This window comes from Carassius gibelio, chromosome A4 (assembly GCF_023724105.1).
Source record: "Carassius gibelio isolate Cgi1373 ecotype wild population from Czech Republic chromosome A4, carGib1.2-hapl.c, whole genome shotgun sequence".
Classification (NCBI taxonomy): Eukaryota; Metazoa; Chordata; class Actinopteri; order Cypriniformes; family Cyprinidae; genus Carassius; species Carassius gibelio.
In genome coordinates this window covers 19948190-19970698 of record NC_068374.1, presented here as the reverse complement: position 1 = coordinate 19970698, position 22509 = coordinate 19948190, and the positions used below count along the sequence as shown (strand labels likewise).

The window sequence follows — 22509 nt, the reverse complement described above, 5'->3', positions numbered from 1 at the left end:
GATTCTGCGCCTCAATGCCGCACTGTTGACGTGTCCGGACGTCTCTTCAGACAAAGGGGTAACCTGAGGATGTTTCCGTTTCACGTCTATTTATAACCTGCAGGTGCACGTTATCAGTGACGCCACCTGCTGAGGTTATTTAAGCCAATTCTTATTGTGTTTGACAAACATGCTTCACAACCGGTCGAACAAAAAATGTTCTCATTAGCGCTATTGAGCGCAGCATCTCGTTCCCGCTTTTTCAGGGAACAGGGTTACAGTCAAGTAACCCGAGACGTATTTCATATATGCTTCAGTATGTTAGTCAGCAAATAAAAAAAAGGTGTATTACTTTAAAACATGACAAATTATTGCTTAAAATGTCAAATGCACTATAATTAAAGTAATATGGGTAATGTTATATCTCGACACTAATGGTGTTTTATGGTTTGTGGATCAATATCAGGTCCTGGTTTGGCATTTCTGGCCTATCCGCAAGCTGTCACACAGCTTCCCATGTCTTCACTCTGGGCTATTCTCTTCTTCTCAATGATCATGATGCTAGGATTGGACAGTCAGATATTTTACACATGCATACACTCATGAAAAAGATTAATGTCTAAAAAAAAACCTTTGTGAATTGAGTTGTTAACATTTTTTTTTATCAATCTACATAAAGAGCCTATTATTTGTTTTATTTGGCATGATGCCTCAGAGACCATAGAGTTATTGATAGAGCTTGTATTGAACCCACAATACTCCTCTAATGGTGGTACATTTAGCAGCTTTGCATTATTATTATTATTCTATAGATTTAGAGATTAATTATGTTTAATGATTGAAAGTTGTATGGATGAACGTATATATCTTATTTAATTGCGATGGAAGCAGTTACAATCAGCTGATGCTGGCTGTCAAGCCGTGGTCTGCCTGAGCTACGTTTGAGCACCATTAGTCACTCTTCAAAAAGACCACACAGCCAATTTTAGCTAACATGTTAAAGAACATGTGGAAACTTTAAACATGTATGAGCAATAATGTTTTATGTTTAGTCTGTATTAAAAATCAGTACCTCCACACATATCATAAACATAAAAAATTACTCTAATTCTAACACCATTTGTACAAAAAAAAAAGGTTAATGGGTTTAGGGTTATGCTGGTCTTTTTATTTATACCCTAGTTCCTAAATAACTAACTACTGTTAGATACTGTTAAATAACTAAATAACTAACTAATATACTACTAAAATTATAATTGTTTACTAAATCAATTGTCCAGACATGTTTTCCAATACTTTAATGCTTTTTATTTTACACTTTTTACACTTGTCCCTGACAGTTCTGTACAGTGGAAGGCTTCATAACTGCTCTAATGGATGAATATCCCACAGTCCTGAGGAAGAGAAAGAAACTCTTCATCTTCATTGTGTGTTTTATATCCTTTGTCATCGGTTTCTCCAACATCACACAGGTAAAGATTACCACCTGAAGACCATTCTGTTTTATTGTGTAGGACGATTTTTTTCTTGAGTTTCTAACAGTAATGTGTGTGGGTGGGGTGTTCTTTGTTTTAGGGTGGCTTTTATGTGTTCAAATTGTTTGACTACTACTCGGCCAGTGGAATGTGTCTCCTGTTCCTGGTCTTCTTTGAGACAATCTCCATTTCTATGGTATATCTATATATTTGATGTGATGTGAAGTTTCAAAAACTGAACAGTTCAATCTGGCCTTCATCCAGTTATGTTAAATAAATGGGAAGTCGTGGCCTAATGGTTAGAGGGTTGGACTCCCAATCGAAGGGTTGGACGGAATTGTGGTTGGGGGTAGTGCATGAACAGCTCTCTCTCCACCTTCAATACCACGACTTAGGTGCCCTTGAGCAAGGCATCGAACCCCCAACTGCTCCCCGGGCATAAAAGCATAAATGGCTGCCATGTGTACATTTTTCACAAGCTCTGAGATAAAAGTCCGCAGGAGTGGGCGGAAGTGGACACAAACATTGCGGGCGCAGGTGGGAGCTGACACATAGGTTGCGGGAGTGGGCGGGCCTGGTCATACATTCAGCGGGAGCATGCGGGTGCGGGTTTAAGAAAACTGTCCCACGCAGGGCTCTACACTGGAGCCACTGAGCATGGCCCCTCCCCAAACACTATAAGAGGTGTGTTTGACTTGAAGCAGCACTATGGTCAAGTCACCTTTATTTATACAGTGCTTTTAACAATACAGATTGTGTCAAATCACTTTACAGTATTAAATAGGAAAAAAAAAGTTAATAATGAAAAATCACAATAGTAGTAGCAGACAATAGTAATGTCAATTTTCTGTTAAAGGCAGTTTATCACTGAATTTAGTGCTGTCATCATCCAGTTCAGTTCAGTTTAAATAGTATCAGTGATATATGACATTATGGAGTCAGATTCAGTCGAGCAGACAGCGCGCCTCACAGAGGAACGTGTGCAGTTGGTGCTAGCCTGCTTGAATACGTTCAAGGTCAGGACAGTGGTTTCAGAGGCTCCTGGGGCAACTTACACCGCTCAGCCTGTTACATATGAGACTGCTCCAGCACTGGCTTTATGGCCGAGTCCTGAGGTGGAAGTGTGGCACTCACCGGGTCTAAGTAACACAGGCCTGTCGCCAAACCCTCACCCCGTGGTCAGATCTTATGTTCCTCTGGGGAGGGGTGTCCCTAGAACAGATCTCCTGGCATGCTGTGGTTTACATGGATGCCTCTACCACTGGCTGGGGTGCCACGTACAACATGCATGCAGTCTTAGGGGGTTGGACGGGCCTGAAGCTGCATTGGCATATCAATTGCCTAGAGTTGTTAGCAGTGCGCCTTGCCTTGAACCATCTCAAAGGTCACTTACGAGGCAAACACATGCTGGTCCGAACAACACAGCGACCGTGGTGTACATCAACCAAAAAGGTGGTCTGCGGGGACAAGCCATTTAGACCATGTGCCCGGGCACGCCAACCGTTTTTCCGTCATTAAAATAGCTTAAGTTGATTTGGACATGCCCTGAGTGCACCTGCGCAGTGCACTTCACACTTTGCGTTTAGATCATTAAAAAAGGGCCCTCTATGTGCTGAGAATGATCTGACTTCTGTGATGTGAGGAGGCTAGAAGATGATCGGTTTAGCCAGTCTGTCTGCTTCCTGACCTGGGCCCCAATTAGTCAAGTATAAACTCTAAGACTATGTGCCATATTTTTAGAGAGAAGAATGTCACCACCCCAGGAGGGATGAAGACCATCTCTTTTCAACAGGTCAGGTTTGGCCCAAAATATATCTAAATCTATCTAGGCTGGGTGATTAATAACATTATTATTTTACTGTGGTGTGACAAACTCATTTACACATATTAATATTGATTCACACAGACTTTAATAAACTGATGATGATTTAATAAACTGATCTGATTTCTTTGTTTCCTGTTTGTAGGGTGTTTTCACATTCAGTGCAATAGAAATTACTTGTCTGACACTAGGGAAGTATGTGTACCCAGCCTGGGGTCAGGGCATTGGCTGTTTAATGTCCCTCTCTTCTATGATTTTAATACCTGGATGAATCATCTTTATGTCATTCTCTACCAGAGGCAGCATCCGACAGGCAAGAATGGTTTTAAAGTTTTGTATCTTTTCTTTCTTCTTCTTCTTTTCTTTTTTTACTTTTTGTCATATTGTCCTTCCTGCCCTGCTTATTTCCTTATATCCTTTTGAATTTGCAAACATTTTTAAAATGTACTTCCTTATAAACTCCCTTTCTACTTCCTTCTGAAACTCCTTCCTTTTGATCTTGCAAACTTCCTTCCAAACAGACAAACAAAATCCTGAATTTCCAAATGTATTCACTCTTTCTAAACTTGAATAGGTCCCACATTTTTCTTCCCTTATGCATTTCCAAACAAACTTCTGAATATTCCAATGTATTTTCTTATAAACTTACTTCCTCCCTTTCCTCCTTTCTGAAAACGTATTACAAACAAATCTTTGAAAAGCCTGTTGCTGCATTCTTTGGCTTGCTCAAAAATACGCTTCCTTCCCTACTTTCTACAAAACTTCCTTCCTTTCAAACATACTTCTTAATATTCAGATGTACTTCCTTTTTAAAGTTAATTCCTTGCTTCCTTTCTTCTGAAAAAAAAACAAAAAAACTACTTTTTGAATTTGCATAGTTCCTGCCTTCTTTTCTACTGGACTTCCAAAGATACTTCCGGAATTTTAAATGTACTTTGTTCCTTATAAAATCCATTTCCTTCCTACTTCCTTATAAAATTATTTTGAATCTTCCTTCCAAATGAACTTTCAAATAAATTTCTGAATACTGAAATGTTCTTCCTTCCTTTCTCCCTTCCTTTCCTCCTTCCTTCTGAAAATACTTGCAGACAAACCTCCTTCCTTTCAAACTTGCCTGACTACCTATTTTCCTGCTTGAACTTCCTTCTGAACTTCCAAACTGTCATGATCATTACATGGAGTGCCCATGAACTTTTGTTGAGGGCACTCCAATCAGGACAATTCCACATTAACCACCAGATGTCACCCGGACTCTAGCACCTCTTATCTGTTGCACCACACCCTAACTACATTTCCCATGAGTCTCTGCATCACAATCACCTTGCCACACCTGCACATCATTCCTGAGTCAATCTCCTTGCCACACCTGCACCTCATTTACACACACATATAAGCAGCACACTCACTCTCACTCTCTGCGAAGTATTTATTTGCTGTGTCTGTCATTTCCGAGCGGTTTCCTTGTGTTTGAGCTCTCTGTACCTGACCTTTGGATTGTTTATACTGACTCTGATTCTCTGCTGCCTGCCCCCGACATCTGCTTGTTTCTGTTTTCGATTCTCCCCCGACATCTGCTTGTTTCTGTTTTTGATTCTGGTTATCCCTATATACCTGACGACGTTGCTGATCATTGCCTGTCTGACCATTCTCATTAAAAGTTCTGCACATGGATCCGAACCTCTCTGTCTCATCATTACACAAACATATTCACCTTTTCTTTCTTTACTTCCTTCTGAAATTCCCTACTTGCAAACAAATGTCTGAATATTCAAATGTATTGTATTTTGTATGTAAATGTATATTTCCTTATAAACGTACCTGTCTTCCTTTCCTCAATCTTTCCAAAAAAGCCTTTGTATGGTTCTTGCTTTCTTTTGCATGTCCAGACAAATTTCTGAAGTTCCAAATTTATTCATTTGTTCTAAACTTCCCTTTGAACAAACTTGCAAACAACTTCCTTCCATTTGTCCTCCTTCCTCCTAACAAACTTGCAAACAAACTTCCTTCATTGATTATTGTTTTTTGTTTTCCTCAGCGTTGGCATTTGATGACCAAACCCACTGAGCTCACAACCTCGGAAACCAGTGATCCCACACAACAATCCACACAGACAGCAAGTACTGATGAAGCTTCTGTCTGAGATTTTTTAATCTTTCCTGTACATTGGCAATTAAAGACCAGCAGAATAAACTAAAATAACTTTTCCTCCATTCCATTTTTTCCATCTTTTGGAGAGTCTACAATGGATAGGAACTGACTATGCACATGTTTGTCTGACTGTTTTTCTTCCATTTTATTTCCATACATGCCTCTTTGATGTTGCATAATGAAATGTGAGGGGCTGCTTTACCTGTGTCTGTCTTCAGTGTATGAACAAGTATGATTGTCCTTGTCACAATTTATTGAAGTGAAGTGACGAAATAAAGTGACGAAGTGAAGTGACGAAGTGAAGTGACGAAGTGACGTGAAATACGGCCAAGTATGGTGACCCATACTCAGAATGCGTGCTCTGCTTTTAACCAGTGTTAATTACGTTGACTAAATATTTTCGTCATATATACGATAATATTTTTGCGGACGAAAACGAAACGAAAACTAAAAAAGAAGGCACTGATGGAGACTAAAACTATGACTAAATTGACTGACATTATCGTCAACGAATAAAGGACGAGACGAAAATAGACTGTGACGAAAATCAAATCAGCAGACGGGAGAGATGCGAGGAATGAGCAAAAGAACCGGCAAAACGGAACAGGCGAGACTGCATGAGAGAAGAGAACCAATCCGAGCCTGACTTATTGAGACGTATAGCGAAGGTTTTCAGTTTTTAAATGAGCTCCCGGGAAGACGGCATTCGAAGAGGTGATGTCTAAAAGAGCGACAAAATGTCCACAGCTCACTTCACGTTTGACGACGAACAAAACAAAACGAAGTGTAAAGCACGCGGAGCGCTCATTCGTGGCAACACAACCAATTTGAAAAGACATTTACAGACGAGCCACCCGGACATTTTCTCAAATGTAATTTCACAACGATGTTCTTTTGTTTATTGAGCTAAGCAAAATTGGAAGACTGCAGTGCGTAGATGTTGTAGCATTAAATATCACGAACTTAAAAGTACTGTAAAATAGCCCCTTCTTCAAGTTAGATGAGAGCACAATACTAATACGTAATATTATGATACATACATTTGATTAATACTAATGTTTAGTATATCTTATAATGTTCTACTTGTTGACAATATCACAAATATTAGTCATGTGAAACGTGAATGTTCACATCCTATCATTATACATACTAATCTAGCAATATTGTAGTATTTAAAACATACAATATTGCTAGACAAATGAATACCTTATAAAATCTTGTTACTTTTTTTATCCACCCAACTTATTAAATATTTACTTTAAATGTATGCACTCCTTGTTCAGCTCAGCTGTAAGCTTTAAGGTCCTGGACCTAACTTTATTTTTCTTTTATTGATGGTCAATTGGCAGCTAGTTATTGTTTACATTATCATGACAGTGTTTGTTGCTGCATAAAAGCTTTTGAATCGAAATAAAGACACAGTTGTGTTGAAATAAAGTTGAATTTGTGTTTTATATATTTTGGTTAAGTTTGTTTCCTGTACCAGCTGTAAAAAAATTGTCTAATAAATCTGTTATTGATTTTAGTCTTATTTTAGTCTACTAAAATACCAAGCGATTTTAGTCGACTAAAATAAGACTAAAATTAAAACAAATCAGATGACTAAAACTTGACTAAAACTAAAAAGAATTATAGTCAAAAGACTAAGACTAAAACTAAATTAAAATTTTGTGTCAAAATTAACACTGCTTTTAACCCATCCAAAGTGCACACACACAGCAGTGAACACACACACACACTGTGAACACACCCCCGGAGAAGTAGGCAGCCATTTATGCTGTGGCGCCCGGGGAGCAGTTAGGGGTTCAGTGCCTTGTTCAAGGGCACCTAAGTTGTGGTATTGAAGGTGGAGAGAGTACTGTACATGCACATTGAACAAACTGAACTATATAAATTAACAAATTTGTCCATGGATGGCAATTACTTTATTTTTTATAATTTTTAGGGGTCATATGATGCAATTTAATATTGTCCTTTCTCTTTTGAATGTTACAAGCTGTTGGTTAATAGATAGGCTAAGATCCCTAAAGTTGCAAAGATTAAAGTCCCAAACCCAAAGAGATATTCTTTTTAAAAAGTTAAGACTCGTCCATATCCTCATAAATTGTCTCATTCAAACATGCCCCCACCTCATAAATCATTTTAGTCAGTAGTTATGTCCCCAATAGATGCAACAAATGCCTCATTTAGAATGGGTTTTAATGTTTTTCTCATCACACCGGACACGACAGTATTGTAAGGGGTGTAAGATTTCCGTCACATGTTTGAGGCATTTTGCCATTCACAAAGCACTGGATAACTGGTCATTCTTATATATATATATATATATATATACATATATATATATATATACATATATATATATATGTGATGCTAAAGAGCATCATTTTGACAGTTTTTGAGCAAGCTTGTAAATTAATGTCGTAAGTACTATTTAAATATTATAATTGTATGTACATGTAGAATGTGTGTCATACTGTACACTACAATAGATAATAGACAATATGTTACAGCAGAAAAAATTAATTTGAAATGAATCTAAACAAGGCTATGGGAAGTAAGTCTGTACAACAAGTCTGTACAATCCATTCAACTCTAAATTATTCAGTCAAGAATAAATTAGCATTGACTTTAAAGACCTAACATATATATATATATATATATATATATATATATATATATATATATATATATATATATATATATATATATATATATATATATATATATATAACCGACATGTAATTACATCTGTATTTAATTTCTGTAATTACATTTATAATTACACTGTTGACCCATACTTTACACCTTAACCCACCCTTAAACTTACCCATACCTCCAACCCTCTCCCTAACCTTACCCCTATCCCACCTCAATAGCAGCAAAAGTGTTTTACAATACAATATAAACACAATAAGTACATTGTACTTATTTTTTTTATGTAAGTACATAGTAGTTAAGGCCACCTAATATAAAGTGGGACCATATATATATATATATATATATATATATATATATATATATATATATATATATATATATATATATATATATATATATATATATATATATATATATTGGGTGGGACATATCGAAGTGCTCATCACTTTCATAGACATTAAAAATAATTGTTTTTATTATTTTTGTTATTATTGTTTTACTTTGTTTCATCATAGCCTCATTTACCATGTGTCAAATTAAATATGACCTCTTCTCTGAATGTCTGTATGAGGTGTTACCAAAGCTACAAAGATTACTTTTATTTTGACGATTATATATGTTTAGAATTTGTGAATTGGTTTAAAGTCAATAAATTAAAAAATAAGAAAAAAAAACTGATGCTTCAACATAAACACATTAATAGATCTATATAGATAGATGTCATTTAGACATTGTTTAACTTTAAAGATTAGTGATTGAAAATGTTAGTAATTAGTAAGAATGGCTTGAGTAGAACTATGGTTTTACTTTATTCTTGCATACTTTTACAAACACTAACACTTCAGTAGGGCATAGCAGCAGTATAAAAACCAAAATCAATATGCTGCACAATGATATTTTATTACCACCTTCCATTTCAGCAGCAGTTCTGACAGAAAATAAAAATAGACACTATTAGTTAGATGACCTCTGTTACCTTTGACCTGTGTTGATCCAGTTCTGAATTAAAGTTTAAAAAGTCTCTATCATGTGCTTATACCACAAACCACTCAAGTCAGTCTGAAAAGGACAGCAAATAAATAGCCAGACCACTCATGTAGGTCTGGAATAGACAGAAAACATGATTAATAATGTGTAAATCTACAATATATAGAGAGTAAAACTATCAGTTGGATAATGGGACAGATTGACTTTCAAACATATAATTTGCTAACACACACAATAACTTTGTCAAAATTAGCACTAATAAACGTTGATGTTACACTGGCTTAAAATTCTACTGTTAGTTCTAAAAAATGTGTTCAAATGATTTTGTTCAGAATAAAATGGTCATTTTAAGATGCATTTTTCTGCATGGCATCACATTTGAACAAAGCTTTTTATCACTACTGCTTCAAAACAAAGGTAAAAATATACACAGTATCCATGGTTTTATCTCACATAAATCTCAAAAACTAGCTAAATTAGTAGTATTTTCATAAACAAAACATAAACAAGTTTAGCGTACAAACTAATAATGATTAAAATATTGTGGTGTCGTTTATTTGCACTCATCTCATAAATACCATCATTCTAACAGGATTTGAAGGCAGCATAACACACCAGTGCAACAGCCCTTCTGTAGGCTAAACCAAGGTTAGTGTTAGCATCATAACATTTGGTTGTGTGAAGGGCTTTAATTCAACACTCATCTGTTGGGTTAGATCACATCTCATTTGCTAGCCAGGACACATTCGCTGAAGCATAATAAAATTCTTCAAACCAGGGTCATGCACAATTTATCTGGCTTCCTGTTTCTATCACCTCCACGCCAACTCTCTCAGGGGCAAATGCAAGGCTATAAAAAGATAAAGACAAAAAGTGAACTCCTGTCACTCAGTATTTTATAGAAAGGAATCTAGTGCTGATTCTTTCACTTTAAAATTTTTGGAGCTGGTTGTGCTATTCACCTATTTCTATTCTCCATTAAATGTTAAATGTTTGATCAAAGAGAATAATAGATCTCTGTGACAACATTATTTGCACACCGTCATGTTGTGTTTGCTATTATTTTATATGCAGGAGATATTTTGAATAATATTCACAATAACCTTTCTGATTAGTGACTCCAACACAAGCTCATTGGGAAAATGTGCTTCTTTATACAATTCACTGCAGTTCAGCTAAAATGAACACTAGTGGCAGTAAAACCCCTACAACTTTTATCCCTTTTCCCCAAAATTATTATAGGATTGTAACGGCAGATTATAGACTGATAAAGACTTATTTATGTGTGGTTCTTTGGGCATTTTCTATACTATGTTAAATAAAGGCAAGGCACATGATCTCAAACTGCAATTTTGCTTCAGGAGAGACATTTTAAACTCATGTTTAAAATACTATCGGTTTGGTTTTGACTAAGGTTTTAGTGTAGGTGGTACGTTATTTTCACTGCAACAAAATCATTAAACTTTTAGCACCACTTACCAGACATTCAATTTCCAAACTGCAGAAATATGTACAACAACCAATGCAATAAAATTTTAGCACAATCATGTTCATCTATTTTGGAGAAAATTTAACATACTGGAAGCAACACACCATCATTTTCCAGAAATGTTGTGACATGTACATTTTTCCAATTAGCCTGGATTGATAAAAAACAGAAATAAAGTCACAATTATTAGAATATATGAAGTGACAATTCTGTGACAAAGTCACAGTTTTATTTTATTTTAAGTGTATTTATTATTCTGACACAACACCAGGGTTTGATATGAAAAAGATTAAATAATGACAGAATATCCATTTTGGAATGACCTATTCCTTTACCATGAACTAAAATAATGCATAATTTATTAATTGAGAATAAATTGGAGCATATATTATGAAAAGATGACAATCTGCTGATGTCCAGATTATGCAGTAAACTCATGTGTTGAGTTTCTCTCAAGATCTGGTGTTCGTCATCCCAAATCAGCCCCATACATAGAAATAAAGAAACAATTACAAGAGGAAATGAAGATCAGATTGGGAGCTCCAAAGAGCAGCAATATAATTATGAAACAAACCCACAATCATAGAAGAAAACAGAGGAAATAGGACACACAGCTACAGTACCTCAGACACATCAGTTGGGAATGCTATAAATACTACAGCTTAAAGTCAACGTGAAACCTAATAAATACACATTCCTGGCTTTTGTGCCTCTGAAATGACTTTCTTTTCCCCAGATAATATCACCACGGTTGTAAGGGGCAACAGCCAAATAGCTATTTAGGCAATGTCAGATTTGATCTTGAGGGTGAATTTCACCTTTAGCCTCCATATCCCTTGGAGAGCTGGCAAACCCAAATTTATGTCTGGCTCCATTATTCCATTCATGTTTCATGATTTGACTTTTCTTCAAATGTTATTAAACACAACACCCTTAATACATCTAATTTTGGAGGCAAAATAGGTGGTGAATTACATTTCATGTTGACTCTAAATGTTTATGTTGATGACAACCTTTATCAGAAATGGTGGGTAGTTAACATTTATCAGAGCTAATTCATTGATGCTTTATGCTGATGTATGAGAGCTACATACAAGCAAAACAAAAATAAACCATTGATCATTTTTCCATTCAGCTGATAAAATCAGATTGAGAATCAGATTGAACCAGACAAACATTCAGGTTAAAGTGTTTTGTGCCAACAATGTTGAATCTCAGTTGATGTATCAAGTGTCACTCAAGGTTATCGAAAAGTATTAAACAAGAGTTTTAGGAGTCAAATGGCAGAGCTAGTTTGATGGTGCTGAAGGGTATTTCCTGGGCGCATTATATAGCTGTGATGAAGCAATAACACTATAGTATAATAACACTGAGACAATATTACATTGTCTAAGTCATGTGTTGAAAGTGATGTAACTGTCATCTTTTCACAGAATATCAGACAAACACATACATTGTCCAAAGATGGTTGCTGGGATCAAATGGCCTTTTCACAAGGGCCTTATACGTTCCAAGTTGCTACATAAAGTTCAAGTACAAGCATTAAAAGATCATCTTCTTTCAGGTACTTTCTGAAATTCCTGAGCATGAGAACTATAGCTATAGCGGGCTATAACTGGCTCTTTTTTTTCGCCATTGAGCCGCGATGCGTTTCCACGCATAAAAGGTCCTTTCACATGACTCATGTCAGGGCTTTAACACAACCCTTTTTATGATGTTGCTAGTAGGAATATATGCAGTGGTAACACCAGAGGTAACACATGTTTGAGCTTTAAATAGGATAAAATTCCCACTCTCATTGCCAAACCTCCCAAATCCAGTTTAAATGCACACTAAATAACCTGGTATGCTGCCATATTGTGGAAGTCTGCTGGAATTAATGGAACTAAAACAATAAAGAAAGCACATGTACATAAACAGTTCAAAATGTGTACACCAATAGCAAATTATGTTGTGTTGTTCAAAATTTCTTGTTTTCATTTTTGCATTGGCACTGCTCACATGATAGGTCATGATACGTCTGATAATCTTTGGTTATGTTTAAAAACATCAAAAGCAAATCAAATCTGAAATCATCCTAATTTTGCTAGGTGCATTGCAGCATTTGACTTGAATGTTGACACGTGAATGTAGACAAGTCACGTGAAAGGGCCTTTATACTTTCTACATTCTCAATTTAAACACATATATCAGTTAAAAGGAGTGGCATAAAAGACATTTTCAAAAACAGGTGATAATTAGGAAGTAATACACATTTCACAGGAATACAACATATCCATATGAATGGGGGATGGAACAGTTTGTGGCTAATGGTATAACTTAATTTTTTTTTTTTTTTTTTTTTTTTTTTGATTGATTTAAACATGTTTGCTCTAGCCCTAAGCGTTCAACAGTGCAAAAAGTCCATGGAGGAGGGAGTCCTCATTTTGGCACATATATAATTTTCCAGACAAAAGCACACACACATGTACACACACACACACACACACACACACACACACACACATCAGTAGGATAATAAAAGCCAAAGAGGGTGATTTTACACGTAAAACCAGCTCCCGCACAAAAGCAAGTGTCGGCAAAATTTAAACCGGTATAATCGGGTGTCACATTATCAAGAACAAGTACTCGATGATATAACCTCAGAGAGTGTCCAGAAAGACGAGAACCATTATATAAATTTGATAAAACTACATATTATTTAAAAATAACCAGCAATTAGGTAAATTGTATTTTCTTATTGGTTGTATCACATATCTGCAAAGTCAATAAAGTCTTCATGTCTCTTACCTTAAATATGTGCATATTGATAACATTTTATTTTATTTTTTACATTATATTTATTTTATGCATATACATATGTAGATACATTCTGTCAAAAGTGCACCTGGAGTGTTTTATAGTTATTGGTTTGAACTCTATATGAGGCTACGAGAGCCACTTGGGGTCCTCTGCAGTGCAAGACGGGGATCTGGGGGTATATACTGATGAGGGTGGTTATATGGTGGTGGTGGTGGAGGCAAGGGTGGTTGTGAACCATAGTTCCCCCCCTGGTTGACTCCGCCATCGCGTGAGCGCACTGGTGTGGAGATGACAGACTGGATGAGTTGGTGATGAGTGGGGCTCTGGCTAAGGAACGCCTCCATAGGTCTGTGACCGCCTTTGTCCAAAACGATGACCTTGACGATTTGCTGACACTGGATGAGTGTGTCGGGTCGTAACTCAGCCAGGGCCACGGGCTGGTAGGAGTGTGAGGTTAAGGGGCTGGCACATTGCAACGGAGATTGCTGGAAGAACTCCCTCTGGTGGTTGAGAAAGGCGGGGCTCTCAGGACTCTGCGGTGCTGCATTGAGCTGGTACGTCTGAAGCCTGTTGTGAATTGACACCTAGTTTAGAAAACAGTCAGAGATAGCATCATATGTTATAAGACTGTTCTCCTTCTACCGCCATCAGCCCTCCGGTGAACACACATCACAATGGACATGCGTAAAGTGTTGCGTGTGGACATGGCACAAGGGCGTTTGCTCTGTCTTGCAACTCGGACAGAGGGTGGGAATCTGGAATCAGGGTTGCAGATGTGGAGGGTTTTAGGGACCATGTGTTTGTGTCTTTAAAGTGTGATGGTTATTAAGAGGACACTGAGGGCCCCTGTGTCTCCCTTGGAAATCACTATGGGAATAGAGAATGAACAACACTTCAGGGAAGAAGGGGGACAAGAAAGGGTGGGAGAGGTTAAACAATGTGAAGGGGGTAATTGGACAACTACAGACGACACACATCCAAATGCATGCCATCAGTTTCTCATGACTGTAAGTAAGGTTTGGGACTTAAATAAGAGTTTGCCTGGATTTGCAAACAATTATCTCACTCTTCCTAATTGTCTACTGGGCTCTAATAATGGCACAATTGTACTTTCACTGCATCTGGGACTGATGACTTTGAGGAGTGATGAACATAGTTCATAGTTCAAAGAGAATTTATCTAGCTTGGTTTTAGGATAGCTGCTGGCTCTTGAGGTTTGGCTTGATGGCTAAAGTGAGAGCACCTGTCTCTGAATTAGTCTTCTTGATTTACTGACAGTGCACCACTTTGTCTGAGAACAGAGGGTGTGGAGTTGTAAAAACAAGAAAGAAAGAAAAAAGAAAATTTCCCCATAGGTAAATAATGTATAGATGATCCATTATTAATTCTAGTTATGGGAAGTTTGGATCATTTTACCGACTCAGATTTTTGAGTCTCGTTCAGCAAAATTAACAAATAATTTTTCAAGTCATTTCGTTCATTTTGTTCATTTTAGCAAAATGTTATTAATGTGTTGTGTTACTTCCCCAACACATCTACTACTTACGCAAACGTTGATCACACTACAAACAATAACAAAACTAAAATGCTAAAAGACACAGAAAATATGAATTCATTTGTTACATGGGTCTTCAGTCTATGATTAGCTCACCTCACTTCTTGAGGATCTGTGGTGTTATTGTTTTATAAATAATAAAACCCTGTTATAAATACAATTTTGATTAATTTGTATTTTTCACTGTCTATCAGTAAATAAACACTAGGCTATATAATAATATAATAATCCAAGCCTATAATACAAAGTATTTATAGCCTAGTTTATTAATTTGAACTCAAATTTTAAATTTGCTGGTATAATAATTGCTTTTCCTAGGAGACTTGACATATTGGTCTAATATATGTATAAGATGATTGCTCAAAAAGGACATAATGACATAAATTAAGAGCAAATAACATTTTGAATCCTAAACAAGTAACACTACAGTTCCCTATCTGTCGGTCACTACGAGTTATGTCGAATGACATATGGGGTCTCACTTGGGAGGCCAATCATCTCTGAGTTTAAGAGAAAACGCCAATGAAAAATGGCTACTCCCTGTCTTTTTAAAGATGCCGTTTCGTCCGCGTCCTTCTGGATGCAGTTGTTTCTTGTTCACTGACAATGGCCACGAGCATTGGCTTCCGTGTCTGGGCATTCAGCACGCTGAAGACGCGTTTTCGTGGATGGTTCATGCATGCACTGCGTGTGTGACCATGGCAACGATGCGATCGCGTCTCTCCTTTCTTAAAGGGAAAGGAGAAGACCCCTCTGTCACTACCCATTCCGGTTTCTCTGCCACGAGCAGAGGACTGCCGGCTAGTGCTCTGGGAGATTTGAAGGTGACAGAGAGACCTTCTCCACCAGGCCACGCCCCACGGACCTGCTACCATTATGTCGCAGGCAGTGCCTCAGTCTGCTCGTCGCCGTGGGCACCCCCCTGCATCCTCCACACCAGCTCCGCCCCGTGCTGAGCTCTTCGAGGCCGGCGCGTTGAGCCCTGCACAGGAGAGCGGCACCCCCGTGTCACTTCTGGCTGCGAAGTCCTCTAGGAAGACGACTAGGCGGGCCTGACACAGGCAACTCTGAGATGTGGGAGACTGCTCTTCAGGAGCTGGCGGCAACAGCGCCACTCCTTCCCCCGGATGAGGGCCGGGTGGAAAATCCACAGTTTTTGTTTCTTCTGTTCTTTTTCATTAAAAAAAAAATTCCCTTTCCTCAGAGTTGCAAGGCTTGCGGGTCCACGATGAACGACGCACTGCCTCCTCATTCTCACCCACGACGCCCCCTTTCACCAGCGGTCAAGAAGTCACGGTTCAGAGACGCAACACCTCTCCACGCGTCTCTGGCCAGTTCCTCTGGGAACCAGAGGAGTGTGGCCGTGATGACTCGGAATGGATGCCTTTTAGGCCATCCGACACAACTCGCCATCGCTGCACCACTGCGGGTATGTCGACTGTCCCTTTGGTGCCACCTGTACGGAGTTTGGGAGTGTGGCTTGCGCTACCCAACCCATCACGCTGGCTCATTCGGACGGTCCGACTCGGTTACGCGATTCAGTTCGCTCGGTGACCTCCCAAGTTCAATGGCATGCTCGAGACTTTGATGGCAGTCCGGAATGCCTCTGTCTTGTGCGAGGAGATTGCTGTCCTGCTGGCGAAGGTGAGGACAGGGTTTTACAAGCCCTTACTTGATTGTACTCTGCGAGTCTTGAATTGGGCCCTGCACAAGCTTCCAATCAAGATTCTGATGCAGAAATGCATTATCAAATGCGTTTAGCCCCATGACTGGTTTGCAGCGATCGACCTGAAAGACGTGTACTTACATGTCTCGATCCTCCCTCGCCACAGACCGTTTCTGCGGTTTGCATTCGAGGGTGAGGCATGGCAGTACAAGGTCCTCCCCTTCGGGCTCTCCCTGTCCCCCCGTGTCTTCACGAAGGTCGCAGAGGGTGCCCTTTCCCCACTCTGGGAAGTGGGCATCAGGATCCACAACTATCTCGACTACTGGCTCATTATGGCCCCCCTGGGCATGGATGCACTGACACACAGCTGGCCTCGGGCTCTACGCAAGTATGTGTTTCCCCCAGTGAGCCTGCTCGCACAGATGCTGTTTAAGGTCAGGGAGGATGAGGAATAGGTTCTGTTGATTGCGCCTTACTGGCCCACCTGGACCTGGTTTTCAGAACTCATGCTCCTCGTGACAGCCCCTCCCTGGTGCATCCCCGTGTGGAGGGACCTCCTCTCTCAGGAGCTTGGCACCATTTGGCACCCACGTCCAGATCTTTGGAACCTCTGGACAGGACATGGCAGACCTAAGTGATCTGCCTCCACCCTGAAAGTGTATGTGGCTGCCATTGCAGCCCATCATGATGCAGTGGATGGCTGGTACCTGGGGTGGCATGACCTGATTGTTAAGTTCCTGAGGGATGCCAGAAGGTTACATCCTCCTAGGACACCCCTGATTCCCTCCTGGGACCTCTCTATTGTCCTGGCAGGATTTCAGAGGGGTCCCTTTGAGCCGCTGGATGCAGTCAAGCTTACATTCCTGTCTCTCAAGACAGCGCTCCTGGTCGCGCTCACTTCCATCAGTGGGTCGGGGACCTCCAAGCATTTTCAGTAAGTGAAGAGTGCCTTGTGTTCGAGCCGGCCTAGTCTCCCGTTGTCCTGAGACCACGGCCTGGATACATGCCCAAGGTTCCCACCACTCCCTTATGAGACCAGGTGGTGAACATGCAAGTGCTGCCCCTGGAGGAGGCAGATCCAGCCTTGGCATTGCTGTGTCCTATAAGAGCGCTTCACATATACGTGGCAGAAGCTCTGAGCAGCTCCTGGTCTGCTTTGGAGGTCAGCAGAAGGGGAAGGCTGTCTCCAAGAAGAGGTTGGCCCACTGGATAGTGGATGCCATCGCCTTGTCGTAAACTTCCCAAGGTAAGCCGTGCCCCCTGGGGGTGAGGGCCCACTCCTATGTGCTGGCGCACGGCACTTCTCTGGCAGACATCTGTCGAGCTGCAGGCTGGGCGACACCTATCACCTTCGCAAGGTTTTACAACCCTTGTGTAGAGCCAGCTTCTTCCCGTGTGTTGGGTAACAGGTAAATTGGCAGGAGGGGCTGGCTGGGTGTCACACTTGCTGTGCCATACCCCCTAACACAGGGAAGCGAGCGCCTTTCTTCTCCCAGTAGAGTTCCCCGGTTGGCCCACCCTGGTTGAGCATCCTCCAGCACCCTCATCAGTCAGACTTGGTGGAACAGTCTGTCGCCAGGCCCAGTACTGGTGTTAGCATGCCCAGAGCTCCAGTCAGCCCCTGTACTGGGCTAGGTGTCCATATGGCTTGATTCCCTACATGTAATCCCATGTGTGTATTTTTCCACGGTAAGGTTTCCCTCTTAGCAAATCCGTGTCTTCCCTTGACCCGTTCTGTCAGTCTCTTCTGGCAGTTATTCCATCCCTACTCTAAGGTAGGACCTGCCTCAGAGACCCCTTCCATATGTAGTACTGCCCCCTGGGTCAGTCAATATCAGTATCTCCACATGTCACCTCCATACGGGTAGGATGTGGTCTCCGTAGCGTCCTGTTCCTAGGCTCGCTTCCCCATTATCCTGCCAAGCTGAAAGAACAAATAGGGAAGATTTGAAGTAATCTTTCACTGAAGGTTGAATTCCCCTCTATTTATTTATGTGGGCGGAAAAGCAGCATGGCCTTCTCCTGCAGCGAGATACTCACCCTTTGGCCCCTTCGGTACCAAGGTCAGTGAATTTGCGCTGGGGCTTTGGGAAGGTTACGACTTTAAGCGTAGCCACGGCTTGCCGACAATTGCAGCGCCATAGGGTTGTGACGGTGTTCAGGTTGTGCCGTTTTCTATAGGACCCCATATGTCGTTCGACATATGTCGTAGTGACCGACAGATAGGGAGCATCTCGCTTATGTACGTAACCCTCGTTCCCTGATGGTGGGAACGGAGATGTTATGTCCCCATGCCACAACCTTGAACCGTTCGCTGTTGCCAGGACACGTTATCGGCTCCTCGGCGTAAAACCTAATGAGTGGATGCACCTGTCACCCTATTTATACCCGTTGGCACGGGGAGTGGCTCAGGTGTGTTAAATCCACTAGCCAATTTTCATTGGTGTTTTCTCCTACCAAATGAGACCCCATATGTCATTTGACATAATGTCTCCATTCCCTTCATTAGAGAACGAGGGTCACGTATGTAATCGAGATGTTCTATAGTCTAATCTGAAGGGTAAACTCAAAAGACATAAATCATACAACAAAATAATTTTTGAAGATTAGAATCCACTGTAAAAAAAACAAAACAAAAACAAACAAAACAAACAGAAAAAAACATATTTTTTATCAAAGTGATTTTGCCATCATATGGACAAAATTTACGGCATAAACAACTATTTATTACCACATTCAGTGTTATGGAAAAGTACCATCATGAAAGAAATTAAAAGCAACAATTTGAAACCAGAAATGCATCACTTAACTTTTAGAGTAAATAATAATAATAATTATAAAAAAATAATAATAATAAGTACTTTGACTCTATTTGTGAGGAAGTTTGTAAATTAACTAGTAACTCTAGCCAATGTTGTCATGTCATGGGACAAAAGAACAAACAACCCGAAGACCCAAAAGAAGAACTGTTCAATTCTCTTTCTGGCTCAGACTGCACTGGTTTAGCTTATGGGTCTGTCACGTGATTAAAGGAACACTCCACCGTTTTTTGAAATAGGGCTTATTCACATTATTTCCTACATTTAGATAGGTGGGCAAATGCATTTTTGTGTCAGTGCATGCATTGTTTTAGTTTGACTGGGTCGGCGTTAGCTTAGCTTAACACAATGAATGGAATCCTTTGTTGCCAGCTAGCATGGCCTGAGTAAAAGTGATCAAAAAAAAAAAAAAAAACCCACCTAATTACTTCTTGTGGCCTGCGTATTCACAACGAGTACAAATAGCGATCCAGATTAACACTAGGCGATTTCCTAGGCAGATATTGACTTGGGACTATATTATGGGGAAGCACAGGCGAAGCACTGCTGCTTAGGCGAAGCACTGCTACTTCGGCGCAGAGATATCACGCAACACATGAAAACATCAACTCTATGTGAATACAGGTATAATATGGGTCGATCTATACATGCGTCATGATTAAAATAATCACTTACTCTGTGGACAGCTGTCCATTTGGTCCATTCGGCGTGGGGCGTTTTTTCCAGTTCACTTTGTCACACCGGAAAAAAAATCGAGTACTGCAGAATGGATCAGCGCCGTGAAATCCTCTGTAGATGTGACACAACTTCGGGCACGCTCATCTTGATCTGACGTGTTGAGCCTGGTCATTAATGGCAAAAACATGTCCCACTCTCTACAGCATAGACACTCTATTTCCGTCGGCATAGATTGGCATATTCCCCCACATTCACACCACCAGTTCATGTTGGCTCTCATCCTCACGTCCTCAGGCTGTTGAGCGATCGCAACCTCCTCCTCCTGTCATTCTATTTCCAAAGCACGCAGCTCGTCTTCTGTAAACTCTGGTTCAAATAGGTATGGTTCTGGTTCTTGACTGTCTGAGAAGTCACCCTCTTCGTCTCTCTCAAAATCAGCCATGTTCATCGCCATTCGTGTACTGTAAGGAAAATAGCCAGGCAGCTACTATTCACCCCGGTATGTTGACGGAAGTCGTGGGATTTCATGTGTTGCGTGATATCTCTGCGCCGAAGTAGCAGTGCTTCGCCTAAGCAGCAGTGCTTTGCCTGTGCTTCCCCATAATATAGTCCCAAGCCAATATCTGCCTAGGAAATCGCCTAGTGTTAATCTGGATCGCTATTTGTACTCATTGTGAATACGCAGGCCACAAGAAATAATTAGGTGGGGTTTTTTTTTTTTTTTGGATCACTTTTACTCAGGCCATGCTAGCTGGCAACAAAGGATTCCATTCATTGTGCTAAGCTAAGCTAACGCTGACCCAGTCAAACTAAAACAATGCATGCACTGACACAAAAATGCATTTGCCCACCTATCTAAATGTAGGAAATAATGTGAATAAGCCCTATTTCAAAAAACGTTGGAGTGTTCCTTTAACTCAACCCGAAAGATGAACTAATCAATTCTCTTTCCGGCTCAAGACTGCATTGACTGACAGAGGTAAACTACTACTAGCAGAACAGAACCTATAGAATATTGTGCATGCGCGACTGAACTAATCACCCCCCGAGACGACTCGTTCTTCCCGAGTCACATTAAAGATTCGTTCAAAATGAACAAATCATTCAAGAATGACAAATCACTAATTAGTTCTTAGGTTGTTGATCCTAAGGCATGGAGACAGTTATTTTTGCGGTTGACCTTACTGCATATGCATTTGTAGGAGTTTCCCTTTCAGAAGCAAAATGTATGTTTTAAATAAATCATGCAATGCACTTTACTAAGGTTTATAGCTATCAATTTAATGGTATTTGCTAAAATATTAATGCCCTAAAAAGCAAGTATGTCTTAACTAATCTCACGCCTGTCTTATTGATAAATTACCCACACCTGATTATCATCTCTGCTTGTTTGTGAACCTATGCTAATTTGAGCTGCTTGTGGTAGATTGACTGCACCAGTATCCATTGATGTGCACATTGTCAGTAGATCAACCACAGAACTTTCCACTTCCATCAACCCTTTTATGGGATTGCACTTTCACACTTATTTGTCCTGTTAAGTAAATCGCACCCTAAAGGAAGTAAATAACACATATGTATCTTGTACACATATCTTGTACCTTTATTTGTGACCATCTTTCTTTCTTTTTTTTCCATTAAGGACCATGGTATCCCTGTTCTTTATTGGCCAGCAAACTCGCCTGACCTTAACCCCATAGAAAATGTATGGGGTATTGTGAAGAGGAAGATGCGATATGCCAGACCGAACAATGCAGAAGAGCTGAAGGCCACTATCAGATCAACCTGGGCTCTCATAACACCTGAGCAGTGCCATAGACTGATCGACTCCATGCCACGCCGCATTACTGCAGTAATTTAGGCAAAAGGAGCCCCAACTAAGTATTGAGTGCTGCACATGCTCATACTTTTCATGTTCATACTTTTCAGTTGGCCAAGATGTCTAAAAATCCTTTCTTTGTATTGGTCTTAAGTAATATTCTAATTTACTGAGATACTGAATTTGGGATTTCCTTAGTTGTCAGTTTATCATCAAAATTAAAAGAAATAAACATTTGAAATACATCATTCTGTGTGTAATGAATGAATATTATATACATTAAAGTTATACTTTTTGAATGGAATTAGTGAAATAAATAAACTTTTTGATGATATTCTAATTATATGACCAGCATCTGTATGTTTTGATTGTGCTACTTTGACAAACAACGGTAAATGTAAACAGTAAAATAATCACAGAACATAAATTGTGACTTACACACACACACACACACACACACACACACACACACACAGAGCGCTTGCTGAATGACAGAAAGCTGACACCAGTTCCACATGCTTTTATAGCTTCCTGGTCATTACGTCATCCGCCTATTACATCTCACCCTTCCATTGGCCTGTTTATACATGTGATTCAGAGCGTGGTCAC

At 39.9% G+C, this 22509-nt stretch overlaps 2 protein-coding genes across 3 annotated transcripts in view; one reads left to right on the top strand and one right to left on the bottom strand.

Annotated features, from left to right (window-relative positions):
• The first annotated feature begins 202 nt into the window (after nucleotides 1–202).
• On the top strand, nucleotides 203–22147 carry LOC127972696 (sodium- and chloride-dependent GABA transporter 1-like). The gene is made up of 3 exons (XM_052576407.1): nucleotides 203–1451; nucleotides 1555–1650; nucleotides 21724–22147. The coding sequence occupies exons 1-3, from the start codon at nucleotides 1353–1355 to the stop codon at nucleotides 21940–21942; spliced, it is 414 nt and encodes a 137-aa protein (XP_052432367.1). The 5' UTR covers nucleotides 203–1352; the 3' UTR covers nucleotides 21943–22147.
• Nucleotides 8871–22509, bottom strand: part of LOC127972581 (IQ motif and SEC7 domain-containing protein 3-like) — a 146697-nt gene continuing 133058 nt past the window's right edge. The window contains exon 12 of one of the 2 annotated variants that reach the window (XM_052576209.1): nucleotides 8871–13947. In XM_052576209.1, coding sequence (XP_052432169.1) covers nucleotides 13480–13947 — 468 coding nt within the window. In that variant the 3' untranslated portion in view covers nucleotides 8871–13479. The remainder of the gene's footprint in view (nucleotides 13948–22509) is intronic. The other variant, XM_052576215.1, reaches the window with a different exon arrangement.